The sequence below is a fragment of the Gasterosteus aculeatus genome, chromosome 14, assembly GCF_964276395.1.
Source record: "Gasterosteus aculeatus chromosome 14, fGasAcu3.hap1.1, whole genome shotgun sequence".
Lineage (NCBI taxonomy): Eukaryota > Metazoa > Chordata > Actinopteri > Perciformes > Gasterosteidae > Gasterosteus > Gasterosteus aculeatus.
The window spans coordinates 3235986-3250437 of NC_135702.1; the positions used below are offsets into that span (position 1 = coordinate 3235986).

A 14452-nucleotide genomic window follows, 5' to 3' on the forward strand; every position below is an offset into this window, starting at 1 on the left:
CGTTTGTCTCACTCATGTACAGCATGCAGTATACACATATATAAAGTATAACACAGTATATAGGATCAACACTACATTGTGCATATTTTAGTATGTGCATTTTATCAGCAGGATGCTCATAATACAGATATACCTTAATAAAACAATGTGTATGATAATCATAATGTCCTATAATGAAGTCTGGTGTCATTTTCACCACAAGGACTAGAGAGGAAAATTACTTCTAATTAAGAACCAAACTATGTAAATAACCTGAACCTTCTTATTGTTTACATGATTCCCACAAGACACCTTTTCCTTGTTAATATCAAAGCAGCAGAAAATGAAAAATACTTGTGTACCTGTCACTTAGTGACCTTCCACCAGTGACTGATATCAGAGGATAAACAGGAATTTCAGTGCACGGCCCCTTAAGAAAGAAAATAATCGTTTTTTTATTTATTCTTTTGCAAGGCATTCACATTTACCCAGAAAAGGTGAAATCAATAACACTACATCTTCAATATTAACCAAATACTAGAACGGCCGTCTCTACCATGTGTGCGTACGTCATGACGCACACATTCAGTAAAGGACCACACACACACACACACGGCTCTGCAGGATGTGCGCTCGGTCTCTCGTATCCATGTAAAGCTCCCACCAATTACACTTTTAATGGCTTTGGTGAAAATCTGAGAAAACTTGAACGTCCTTGTTCTTTTTTTTTTTTCCCTCCCAAACTCAGCATGAAAAGTGCTTTATTAGGGTCAAGAAGATTTCATTTGACAGTTATCGTAGTTCGTAAACAATTGCCCAAAAATCAACCAGCACGGTCGAGCTTGTTCTCCACCGGTCAAAGCTCATGACGTAAAGCTTAGAAATCACACATTTGTATTACAAAATGACAAAGGGATTGAAATGAAACGGGTAAAACACCTCGGGAGCAAACTTTCTGTTGTAGAACTAATATCTGAGAAGAAATAAATTTGGTAAAGTACTTTATAACATTTAAACCATTGACTGCAAAGCTTCCTCTCACAGATAAAAAATAAATATAATCAAACTAAGAAAAGAACTAAACAGAGTTTAGTTTTAATACTAGTATCTGTGTTCTATACGAGACTCTCCGCTTGTGTGCTTGTGTCAATGTAGCATTTCATAGTCTGAATACATTTCCGTGAAGACGCAACATCCCGCGTTCATTTACTAAAAGGAGAAAACGTAATTAGTTGCACACAAATGTTCTGAATGCCGAAACACTGTTTGAGGAGCAAAAGCGGCGAAATTAAGGATTTGGCAAACCGTATAAAGGCAGCGAGCAACGTGAAGTTGAAGACCTGGATGTAAACTGAAACAGTTCAGCCGGTTCTACGCGGTCAGGAGTCTTTGTACATTTAACGAAGCAGAAAACAACAAACTTAAGGCAAAATGTCCACAACGCTTATTCTTCCGTGAGGTTTCGCCGTAGCTTGATCCCAGTTATTCACTTTCATGTTGCTAATGGAAAAATAAACACTGTGTGGACTAAAACATATTACAGGTTTGCTAGTAATTAGTGAACCTTTTCAGTTAATCTGATCCCCCCCCCCCCCCCCCACTATGAGAGGGCCCTTGTTGACGGGGCACAGGTCACAGCGAGGGAGCCTTCACTGGTCATGGCACAGCAGGTCGCTCGCACTTTGGAACAGTAATGCTTGAAACAGTTGGACATCGCACAGCATGAAATCACTTTTTGACACACCTTACAAATCGGTTCACCTGTGAAGCCACCGGAAAACAAAACAAATAGCAAAAACAAGTTTATCTGATGTAATAAATATAAAGCAAACACACGGCGAGAAGAGGCTCTTCCGTGCTGCACGCTGGATCTTTGGAACCTTTTGGAGAGGAACCGACTGAATGCATACGATACACCCACAATGCACAACATTGAGAAAAAACATCAGTCCTCGGAAACCCAGTAATTCAGTACAGATGGGCGCTATTGTTACACACGGCTTCTTGTAAACTGGAATTCCCCGCTTGCTGACATCATGAAGTGGGTCTTGGAGCGATTGGTCACCGGCTTGAAGAGCCAACATGGACACACACTAGAATTCATAGCGACGGGACCCTAGAAGCCCGCGGTCGACCCCTCACCTCTACCACTTTCATCTTTAGGCAAGAGACTGGAATGGAGAAAAAGGGAGAGAGACAGCACACAAAAAGGAAAGGAAGGAAGGAAGAAAGGAAAGAGGTGGAGCACTTTGAATGCATTTGCGCATGTTTTTTTGTGCATGTTTTTTTGTTTGTCCGGGGCTCAAATAACAGCAGCAGGAGATGAAAAGGTGACACAAAGAAAAGCCAAGGAGGTGGAAGGTGGAGAAAAGAAATGATTATAATAAAAAAAAAAAAAAGAATTAAAAAGGCAGGAAGCAAAGCAAAAACTGGTGGTGGCCAGAGCCCTCCGTCATGCATGAAGAACAGCACGCATCTATACGGCCGTCCGTCATTCCGCTCACGGCCTGCAGAGCAGCGCTGCTGCTGGTGGAGGTGGAGGAGGTGGTGGTGCAGGTGCTGCTGCTGCTGCAGGCACAGTGAGGGTCGGGACAGACTGCGCTGACTGGTCGCGCCAGAGGCCGACCCGACCAGGCGTCCACTAGACAAGAGATTTCATGACAAGGCCAGGCAATGGGGTAACCTGGGGGAAAGCAGAGGGGGAGGAGCGGGGAGGGGGACTGGGGGCGGGGCAGACAAGTCTCAGACGGGGACGTGGGAGGAAAAAGGAGGCGGGAGCGCGGCGAATGTTCAGCGCCTCGACGGCCCGTTGCTCGTGCGTTTGAAGTCGGAGACGCTCAGGAAGGCGGCTTGCATCAGGTCGAAGGATTTGTCGCAGAGGGATGAAATGTCGTCGGACGTCATTCCCTTCGTCTCGATCTTTGGGAGGATCCTCAACCGGACGGTCCCTGTGGACGGCACAAAACCTCCGTCAGACCTCCAAGGGAACAAGTAGCTTTTTGTTTTTTTCTGCTTAAAGTGAAAAAAAGAAGAAGAACGAAAGGACAGTCGAGTTACCCGAGTTGAACCGCTTTTCCTTCCGTAGGTAGAAGTTGCGGTAGGAGGAAAAAACGACGGGTATGATGGGCACCTGAAAGACAAGATGGAACACTGTTAGACGTCGTCAGCGCCTCTCACTTACATTTAAGACCCTGTGGAGCCTTATAGAAAATGGGTTTTGTAATAAACCGATATCAATCTTCAGCAGCACGTAACAAAAAAAAGAGGAATGCGCTCACACGTTACAAACACACCACAACATCGCTGCCTGGGGCCAAACAAGTCGCGGTTCCTGGCCAGATTGCATTCAACAATGTTTTTTTTAATTCATTCCACCTGACGGCCCAAAGAGAGAGTGTGTGTGTGTGTGTGTGCTACAAAAAAACGTCAACTCAAGAAAAGAGACCTCCCACCTGCATTTACCAGGAGAGAGAGAGACGTAAACGCTGCCAATTACTCTGGAGCCGCTCTGTGTTCGCTAAAATCATTTAAAACCCTTTGGCATGTGGACTTGAGGGGGAGGGGGCGGTGGGGGGGGTGGGGCGGGGGTTACATTGCTTAGCCACAAAGGCGAGACTGAAATATCACGATGAAAATGCCCAGACGGCCCAAAACTATTCTGGAGCATTACAACGCATTCCTTGCTCCGCTCCACAGTAAACATGATTCTATCGTCACGTTGCCTTGTGCCGCATTAGGCGGCTGGCGCCCCCGTGTGGCTGCAATTGGCAGCATGCTGCCATCACTACTCCTCCTTTAGGTGGCACACGAACCCTTCCTGCTGGCGTGGACGAATGAGTGAACGGGACGAGGAAGTCTGACTCGCCTTGCGTACGTAGGCGGTGGTGACGGAGAGCTGCTCCACCTCGGTACACAGGTGGGTTTTAGCGAGGTCAGAGGTAAAGGGCTCACCTGTGCCTGCACCGCCAGGTGGAAAGCCCCTTTCTTGAAGGGCAGCAGGTCTTCTTTCTGGTTTCGGGTTCCCTCTGGGAAAACCCACAGACGAATCTGTGGAGGTCAGAAGGACATGGGACAAACAGCGATTGAATCATCCAATGTGACGGGTTACATTACGGCTCCTTCCATCAGCACGGACGCCGCCTCACCTGCTGGTCCAGCATGGTTTGTGCCGCCTCGGCCATGACGCTCTTGGCGTCGCTGGTCTTCTTGCGGTTGATGAAGACGATGCCGCCCAGCCAGCAGATGAGACCCACCGTGCCGGCGTAGACCAGCTCCTTCTTGGCGATCATGGTGCAGCGGTCTGGTAAGATCTCCATCAGGCCTGAGAAAAAAAAGGGCGATCCCACAGTGAATAGAATGAAAATCTGTATTGTTTTTGTTTTGTTCAAAATCACGTAGGCGGATTCCAGCTCCACCATCAAGGGGAGGGGGGGGGGAGGTTAAAATAACAAACAGTTCATCTCTCCAGGGCCCTGTACAAACCTGGATGTTATCAAGTACAGTATAAAGTCTGCGTATAAATATTTATATGCCATTAATCTGATGCTGGGAGAAAGAAAGATATCCCTTTATTGATCGTTATCTCCAGTGATGGCGCCCAGCCCTTTAATCTGGTCAGAACAACAGAAACTGGAGTAAAGGCTGCAGTTTGCACAAGCGTCTGCCGTCATTATCGCTGTTAACAAATACTTTGTCGGAATTTTAAAACCAGAAATCACTGGCTGCATTTCCAAACTGCCTCAACATGCGACTCTCCCTTTGACACCAATGATTGAATTATGCTGAAACCGATCTCAAATAAGTGAAACAGTGGATTACGGCTCCTCAGCACTCACCCAACACGTCCAGGGAGCTCTGGTGGTTGGAGATGATGACGTACGGCCCCTCAGTCTGCAGATGCTCCCAGCCGCTCACGTCGAAGCGAAGGCCCAGGAAATACTTCACATGACGAACCAGGACGCGGATGATCCTGAGAGGAGGAAGAGGGGGATTACAGTCCTTAATAAAAAGTTACTCTCAGTCACGCGAGAGCAGCGGGCTACGTGTCATTAACCAGAATCCTGCATCAAAAGGTTGGAGGCAATGATGGAATTCATGAAGCCTGCTGGTTATCGTTCAGAACATTGTGAGGATGAAAGTTGGAATGTTGAACATTTGACCTAAATCACACAATCACGACAGTTTAAAGAAAACACAACATCTGGTGGATCAACGCTGAGCCGGGTCGATTGCGTTGTTTGTTTGTTTCTTGGTTGGTTAAACAATTGCCGGCAGGAAGGAGAACGCTCCAATAAGCTTTGAGAAGGAATGTCCAACCATCTGCCGCTGACACTAATAAAAATAAAGAAAAACAAAATGAAAAAGGTACGACGCCCCCCTGCCCCTGATATCTGATGCTGCCCAGTGAGGATCTATCAGATCTAATCGACACCAGCTAAAATATTACGTTACATTCCAATTCTTTGCAGAGAACACAACTCAACAATGTACCATATCAAAGATGCATTCATTTAGTTTTGGTGCACAAGCTCCACTTTATTTCCATCTCATATAAAGTTGGCCACATGTCCAATATTTACACCATACGTTTTTTTTTGTTGTTTTTTTTTAATCACATCTTCACACAGACTTTGTTTTCCCATGTTTTTATCTTTTGGAACAGATGTCACCCAACCACCAGCAATAAGAGCTGTGAACTCGGTGACCTCTGCCCTGACTAGAAGGAGTTCGATGTGATTCCAAACAAACTCACGCCCCGAACTGCTCATTCTTCCACTTCCAACCAATTGGGATCCTTTCTCATCCAGCACCAACTTCCAGGAGCTTCCCTTTGGCCCCAATAAGACTTCTCAAACCGTGTTGTGTCCCCAATCGAGTCACTTTCCAACTCAAACACGCCGTTTGGCAGCTTATTTATAAAGTCTGAACGCCGATGGGCCACACTAGTGCTCCACTTCTCAGCCTCGACCTAATCGGCCCCGAGATCCTACCAGACTGCTGGGAAACTACTGCGCTTTATGGGATTATCTGAGGAATAATTCTCCTTCAGCAAACGACGCACTGAGGAAGTGCTGTTGTCCACCAGGGCCTTGGGGGGGGGACAATAATTGTTTGCAGTTTGGATATTTGTAAGTTGCCTGGACAGCGCTGGAAGTCGAAATGACTACAAGCTGAAATGAGCAGCGAGCCGTGAAGGGAATTAACCACAGAGTTAAAGCTGGAGGACAGACCCCCCCCCACCCCCCAAATCTCATTAAAACGATGCTTATTCTGTTGGAGCAGCAGCTAATTACTGATTCCACGATGTTCCGCGGACGCACGTCAGGAGAGCGCGCGCTACGAGAAGAAGTTCCTCTACAGCCTGCAGCTCCGCTAGCTGAACTAAAACTAAACTAGAATGTCTTAATTCTGAAATCAAAGCGTCTTGTAGGGAATCCATGTGGCCTGTGATTGAGGCGCATACCACAAAAACAGCAATGTCCAAGGAAAGGCAGCTGAAGTGCTCCTAGCTGTGGATGGCGAGATTCAATCACACGGGTCTGATTCGCATGTTTTTCGAGTTGAGGAAATTAAATATAGAAAGTAGTTTCCGGCAAACGTCATCAGCCCCCCCCCCCCCCCCCCCCCCCCCCCCCCCGGGGGAGAGGAGCGGACGGGCAGCAGACATTTATCAAACCAAAATAGTTTCAACTGCGTTCCGTGGAAAGAAACCAGCGGCGTTTGCAGGCCTGTGGATCGATCAATGAATTGATTTCCTTTCCTCGCCTCACAAGCAACAGGGGGGCAGGGTGAGACGGGGGGCAGGGGGCCTGTTGTGAAACAGGTGAGCTCACAGACTGGAAGCCATGGTCAATAAATAACCCTGAAAATAGAATAGAATGATAATGTGTTGACCAGAGTCACAGAAGCAACATCTTAGCTGATGAGTCTCCGTAACTTTCTATACTGTGCGTCCATGTTCTGTGATTCGAGGTACTTTCCTTTTTGTAAGACGGGCTGTGAAATGAACAACCAGCATCGGAAATGGTCGTACCTTTTATTTATCAAATCAAATCAAAAAGGGATTTCTACTGAAAATATCAAAAAGGTAACGCTCACAATTTTAAAATCAGACATGAGCGCTCGTTTCCTTCTGCAATCTATGGTAAAATGAGTTTAACCTTTGAACCAGAACACAGTCTTTAGGTGATCTTTCGACACGCCAGTGACAACACACTCAGTCAAGTGCAAAAGCCACTGGTTACGCAACGACTGCCAGTGTTGCAGCATTGGTTAGATTGTTCAAGGGGAAGGAAATGGCAGAGTCTTTTTATGGCGCATCCAAAAGGCTTCCTGTGGTTCATTTCCCTATCAGTCTAAGTAAGTACATTTCCCTACGGACCACATAATGACATTCAGGGTAATTTGTTTCAAGCATAAATTCAACTCAATCTGGTCGCACTCAGGTTAAACAATTGAGCCTTACTAGTATCGTGCCAAAGTACCACTGCAGCTACTGGGGGCTAAAGGTCAAGAGAGCGATTGATTACAAGGTCACATGGTAACGATGACATAGTGGAAGATTAATTCATTCAGAAAGGCAGGGAGGGGAGAAATGTGTGGTTTAATCTCTGTGGCACTTAAAAAGTCAGTCACTCAGCAGAGGGAGAACATTACTTCCTAGTCAAACAATAGGAGAGAACAATGGGAGTCTGAGTCTCCCACTGACGTTAAGCCTTGGGAGCGGGAAGAGAAAAGTAAACCTCTGTTGCCGGGAGATGCCATTTAGGACCACGAGCAACAAACTGAAAGGCTACCACAGAGTTCTGGGAAATGCATGTGCAACGTGAGCAGGGGCGCATTCTTGTCACAATGCGGAGGTCTGTCATAGTTCACTGTGTCGCGTCCAAGTCGGCCGAGTCAGCTGTGAAGCAAACCGTCGAACGCCCTGAATTCAGGCCTTTGTGTCGGACGGCAACATTCCCGCCCTCGATGGATCACAGCGTTCAGTCCGCGCGCAGGTTCCCGACCCCGATTCACAGTCGCTTTGTCACAGTCAACAGGTCCAGAGGACCTTTGAGCCCCACAGAATGGCACACAGGTGCAACACGACACCGCGGGCTGACGCGCCTGAGAAACCGTTATTATGGGATCAGCGATCTCCGCTGTCAGCAGATCGAGGCTGCGGGGTTGTGCACTGGGCCTGATGACTATCCAGTAACCCAACTCTAATCACAGAGGATCTCGCCGTTTGGCAGCCGTCTCTTCGGGGTAATCACTTGAGCGCAGTGATTGGTGTCCTGGAATCAATCCTGCCCGACTATGTTTAACCACAACAACAGGAACACCCCCCCCCCACCAACTACAAAGTGAACACTGACTCTGGAGGCCTAACAGGTATCAGTTGACCTGATCAGTGTGCGCGTGTTGGGTCTAAAGTGACACGTGGTTCGGTCAACGTGTCAATATCCCGTAATAACCAGTGACCAGTAGAGTCTGTGAATATGTAACGTTTATATGTTGAAAGGTAAAGGAGTACATTTAGTCACGTGCGGTCCTTTTTAGGGTACTTGTGCTTTCCTTACTTTTAGAACATGATCGGATGCGGTTATAACGTCGATCATATTTCTGATTAGACTTCCTCGTGTTGGAACTGATAAAAAAAAAAACACATTCCACGCCAGACTTCATTGAACGCGTTACTTTCAGTTGTTTAAAATTGAATAACACACAACGTGACACCGCTGCCACCGTAATGAATGCCGTGACGGGTCCCCGCAGGGACAACGGCAGCCTTGTTGCGACGTCCCGGGGGGGGCGGACCGACTTAACGCGGACACCACGTCCAACTCGGCCAACGTTAATGAGCACAAGTTAGCGGACGGTGGGGGGGGGCGCCGCGACCGTTACCCGATGCTAGCTACGATGAATGTTAGCATTCTTCACCTCGGCTAACGGCATCCGGGTGTCAACGGGGGCTAACGTTAGCATACGTGTGACATCCCTCCGGATCACGTTTATTCCTCGTTATTAGTTTGTATTCTTTGTTTAAATGTCAGACACGTTGGTAGGGTGGGAAACTCGCCGACGTCACGCCGCCCGTACGTGTTACAGGCCACGCGTTAAAAGAAAGAAGAAAGATTCCCCGGGAACCGCGGCTAGCAGCCAGCTAGCATGCTAGCGTCGGCTAGCTGTCAGGCGGCACCCGGGAGGGGGGGACGAGGGGGGGACGAGGGGAGGGCGGCAGCAGCAGCAGCGACATTTATTATGCACAACAAAACTCACCTCATGTTCTCCACGTCTCTGCCCCCGCTTTTCAGCATGCACAGGGGGATGGCCAGCAGCGCCAGCACCATCATCCAGCCCACGTAGAAGCACTTTTTGAAATAAAAAACGAACGTGCCGCTGCTCCACATCAGCAGCGGAACCAGCAGCAGCGGAATCAGCCACAGCACGTCCATGGCGATGCCGCGGGGGGGGGGGGAGAAAGTCTCTCTGCCAGCCGCAACACACACACACACACACGCGCGCGCGACGTGGAGGAAGGAGAGAGGAGAAAACCGCTGGCCGCGCTGCGGGGCGACAAGCGAGGGAGGCACCGCGACCCTTCCGACCCGTTACGCCGTCAGGAGGAGGCCGTTAGGGCGCGCGGGCGACGCCGCCGGCGGTGTGCGCGCGCGTGTCTCCGGCTGCCCGGGAAGCCAAAAAAAAGAAAGAACGTGCGCCTGCCGGGGATATTTTTCTTCTTCTTCTTCTGCTGCTGCTCATCTGTTGCTAAATGGCATCATGAGGTGGAGTCAACTCGTCATCGTCATTTTTTTTTCTTCTTCTTCTTCTTCTCCATTTCCGGTTGCTGGCCCATTACGGTTCTGATGTCACGAGCTAATTTACATGTTTATTTCATATCCAGTATGAGATTAAATTGGTAATAACTTCTATCCACAATCACAGCTCTTGAAGGATTTTTATTTCATTTCAATTTCTTTCACATTTCACTCTGCTATAACAGGCCGCCATAGATCCACTCTCTCCACGTGCTTAGAGCAGTTTGGCAGCCAGTTAAAGCACAACATGTCTAATGGGATTAGCAGTGGTAATCCGATCCTAAACTATAATCTGACACTGTCCAGCGGCCCTGACTATGAAGTTTCAGCCCTGTCCAAGGGGCTCTACTTGACCTGATTTGGAAGATTAGGATCAATCACTGATTAATCCTGATTTAATATGTGCGCTCATCCTAGTCATTGGCAGTGATTTGAACTCCGTAGAAGACACAGAACGCTTTTCTGTTGAGCGGTAAAAAGAACAGAAAAGCATTGCAGGTTGTTCTTGATTAATGCCCATTTGCAATCATTAAAAGGTGTGACAATAACAATGCAATATAACAGTCTTTTTTGGAAAACTGCACCACCATTCTACTTTGAAAAACACGTTACACGAATGGACAATTTAAACATACAGTATCCATAGCAAGGTTTTTTTTAGTTTATATCCACAGGAACTTGTTTCATTCTGTAACTTGTCAAAATGAAAGCAATAAAAACTTCCCCTTTCCCTTATTTGAAAAAACCCGTTTATATTCAAGCTCCACGCTGCCTGAAAATGTCGATACAACTGTTTGCTTTAGAGACACGATAAAGTATCATGTACTGTTTACTCGGTAACTCAAATGTTGTGACAAAATGTCATGCACCGAATAAAGAAGGAAACCTGACACTGAGTGCTCGGTTTGAGTTGTGCATGAGTGTGTTGTGTTAGTGTTAGAGATGTGGGTGAGTGTGTGTGTGTGTTCAGTAGTACGACGTGTGTGGTTGTAGTATATTTGCAGTCGTGAATGTATTTGTGTCCTCGGCCTACATTCATTACTTTTCATATGAACTTTAGAGGATTTCACAGAATAACCACTAACTAACTGAATGACTTTTGACAAATACAGCTTACATATTTTTGAAAATCTGGTCGCTGCTGCCATTTCCTTTTTTCTGACAATACACACACAAATGCGTCCGTCCCGCTTTCTCACACTTCTGCTTATTGAGATCAAAACAGCAACAAAGTGGAGTGAAAGTTTCCTGAGGAAATGAAAGATGACGGTTAACGCGCCCACCGAAGCCCCACGGCGAGAGGAGCACGCTTGTTGAGGAACCTGCGGCCTACACGGTGGTGGAACAGAGCCTCTATCAGAGAAAGGATCCAGATGTTGCACAGATCCAGAGCTCTGGCTCACGTTCAGGCCCTCTCGAAAAACAAAACTCCTCCATCTGGAGACTGTAAAAACCTGACGGATGTTTCGGACACTGACAAAATGAGGTCCAGTTTGTTGTGATTGGACGTCCTGCTGAAACACAAGAGGCTTGTCAGACTCTTCAGTGTTCTGTGACGCACAGAGGTGCCTGACACGGACCGGGACAGCTCTAGCGCCCCCCCTGCCGGCGGAACTAAGTCTCATTTCATAATTACGTAATGTTAAAAAGGCACAATCCGTGATTTAGCTCGAAAACAAGCACCGGAACTTCCAAAACGTCAGAATAAATCAATGAAGTAATATCTTCTCATTGATATGTTTGGCTACTGGATGCCCTAAAATAATCCCGAATAATGCCACATGCTAAAGTGGTTTCTGCCACATACATTTTATAGGTTACCAACTGACTTTATCAATCTATCATGTGGGAAAAATACAGGCGTAACTCATATAACGTGCGTCAGTTAATGCGACACCGCAGTTATGACAAACTAGTTTGTTCTGGATTTATAATCTATAATCTAAATATTTCTTTTCACTTATTATTAAAGCATGACCCTGCGGTACGATATTTAACCGCTAGATGGCAGCGTCGTAGTAACAACATGGCCATTGGATTAATACGGAAATGGATTTAATTCATATGATCAATCACAATCACCATGGTAATGATAAGCGTGGATGTGTTTTCTTTCTAACTTGCTTGTTGTTTTTGATTCCACTGAATGATAAATGTTATTATTTAATATGATTATTTAGTTATTTACACATTTCATTTGTTCGAGTGGTTTCATCGAATTCTTCCAAATGGCCCTAATGTGAATAGTGGCTTTTAAGCGTGCTCTGTTAGACAAATGAAATTGACAATTAAAACATCTAATTTAATTTCCCTATCATCTCTTTCTCCAGAGAGACCACATAAAACCCACATGATCCAATAATAAACGGCAACAACGCACACAAACCGAGGCAACAGGCACACACTTCAAAATAAATAACGATAAAATATCCTGTTTGGATGCAATAAGTGGGTGAAGCAAACCCAGGATGGAGTAAGAACCGGATGGAGTAAGGACAGGAGATGGAGTAAAAACAGGAGATGAAGTAAACCGAAGCACCGTAGACACAAAGACAGAGAGAGAAAGTTGGTAGTCGGTGTTTAAGCCTCGTGGGGTTTGTCAATGAAACATCTGCCAGGGCGGTGACCTTTATGACCCCCCAGCACCCCCCCCCCCCCCCCCCCCCCCCGACATTCATATGGATCCAAGCACGCAAGGAATAGAAAGTGAGCACCGATTTTTGTAAAGGGCTTTATTGGACACCCCTGCAGTGCCCCCCCCCCCTCCTCCTCCTCCCTCCCCCTTCCTCCCCCTCGCGTGTGCGCGCGCAGGAGCAGCTGTCATTGGCTCGGAGCGGGTGCCCGCGCTGCATATCGCGAGTCTCTCCCGTCTGAAGGCTGTTTGTGCGGCTCTTGGCCATCTTGCATCAGGCAGGATGAGAAGGTGATGAAAAAAATATTATAAAGGAAATAAAACACCAGCACGGGAGCGCGTTGTCTTCAAACAGGAGACCGCCCGCTGACTTTTGACTATTTCGAAAAAGAAAAAAAAAAAGAAAACAAGGCGCTACGTCACGTTTGCCGCTGTGCGCGCGGAGAACACCTCAGAAGGAGCTGTGGATTATTCCGAGGACGTCGTGGTGAAACCATGAGCTGGGGGTCGGAGCTGTGGGTGAGTCTCTCCTCCTCCTCCTCCTCCTCTGCGGCAACTAACGGTCCTCATCCGGCGGGACGTGTAATGTGCGCGCGGCTCGCTGGGTGTTCAGCCTGCGGCTCCGGGCCCCCGGTCCGGCCCGGTCCGGTCCGGCGTGGTGCGGTGCGGTGCGGTCCGGTTCGGTTCGGCCCGCTACGCAGCAGCACCGCGCGTGGTTTACATCTGGCACGAAGGGAGCGGGCTCACACGCGCTAGCGAAACATCCGTTTTAGTGCACGTTTCAAACCACGTTTTGGACGCACGCACACACACACACACACACACGCAAACACACACACGTGCATTATAGCGGGTCCCGTGCAGACTGTGTGCGTGTGTTCTTATTTGCCGTGGCGCTTCGTTTTGTTGTTTCGGTGCGCGAGCGTGCACGTGAACGATACGTGCGTTTCACAGCATCATAATGTCGCGAGAGAAAAGTCTCTTCTTCGTTATCGCACCAGCTATTCTATTGTATTTCATAATGATGTCAGTTGAGCTTCTGGCAGTGATCTTGCAGGCAACGCGTTCACGTTTCATTCCCAACATCCAATTTGGGCTTAATTAACTAACTGCAGGAAATGTCAGGTCGGTTATTATCTGAGCACGAGTTGTCTCAGATAATAATAATAATAATAATAATAAGGACCTGCTTGCCCTTCTACTCGAATGTGAGATTCTGTTCATCTCCGTGAGCAACAACAGAGACTAAGCAGACCCTCCCACTGACCATCCTACGATAAATTCCTGCACAACGATGTCACTCTTTTCCTGAAATGTACTATTGCTTAACTTCTCACGTCCCGGTGCAGCCCCAAATCCACCCCGAGGTTTATCCCCTTATTCAGACAGATACACGCGTGGGTGGGGGGGGGGGGGGTGCATGGTAATAATGAAGATTACAGGACTCGTGTGGAACCAGTTTTTATAACCCAATAATAAGCAGCTGCGGCGAGAGGAATTCCTGTTATTCCATCGGCTCTTTGTGTTGTTGTGGACGGGATCCGCAGTCAGAGCTGTCATCGCCGTGTGCTGACAGACCGGAAGGAACGGCGCGTCTCAAAGTGTGCGTGCAAAACGTGCTTGCAAGTCGCGACGGGGAGTTTACGCGTGAAACCTGCGGGAAGTCGGGTTATCGAGTTGAACCGAGGCCGGAACTTCAGCACCATGTCGCAGGGCCGCGGAGGGGAGCGCTTCCTCTTTGTTCCTCTGATGAAACTGCAGTGTTGCGTCAACGCTATGAGCTACATTCTCTACTTCTTCTCACTACCAGAAGGGTCTGCAGATGGTTAAGTCATGGGTGTCCTCTCCTTTCTAAGAAAAGGAGGAGGGGCAGGCCCTCCCCCCCTTAAATTCTCCAGTAATTTACCTGGTCCAAAGTTCACAGAGAAACCCCCCCCCCCCCCCCAAGTGCTCCACATTCTTTCTCCCTCCCAGGGATGTATTTTTTTTAAACTTGACTTCTGCGATGCTTGACCGAGAAACAGCGCCGGTGCAGGTA

At 47.6% G+C, this 14452-nt stretch overlaps 2 protein-coding genes across 5 annotated transcripts in view; one reads left to right on the forward strand and one right to left on the reverse strand.

The window, feature by feature from the left end:
- Nucleotides 1–410: 410 nt before the first annotated feature.
- On the reverse strand, nucleotides 411–10319 carry agpat2 (1-acylglycerol-3-phosphate O-acyltransferase 2 (lysophosphatidic acid acyltransferase, beta)). Its single transcript, XM_040197975.2, has 6 exons — nucleotides 9244–10319; nucleotides 4815–4948; nucleotides 4125–4300; nucleotides 3931–4026; nucleotides 3037–3109; nucleotides 411–2927 (listed from the first exon to the last, which is right to left on the reverse strand). Exons 1-6 carry the CDS (start codon nucleotides 9417–9419, stop codon nucleotides 2770–2772), a joined length of 813 nt encoding a protein of 270 aa, XP_040053909.2. The 5' UTR covers nucleotides 9420–10319; the 3' UTR covers nucleotides 411–2769.
- Nucleotides 10320–12601: 2282 nt separating this feature from the next.
- The window catches only part of fnbp1b (formin binding protein 1b), a 31931-nt gene continuing 30080 nt past the window's right edge, over nucleotides 12602–14452 (forward strand). For 3 of the 4 annotated variants that reach the window (XM_078088943.1, XM_078088935.1, XM_078088936.1), the window contains exon 1: nucleotides 12602–12933. In XM_078088943.1, coding sequence (XP_077945069.1) covers nucleotides 12910–12933 — 24 coding nt within the window. In that variant the 5' untranslated portion in view covers nucleotides 12602–12909. The remainder of the gene's footprint in view (nucleotides 12934–14452) is intronic. The other variant, XM_078088934.1, reaches the window with a different exon arrangement.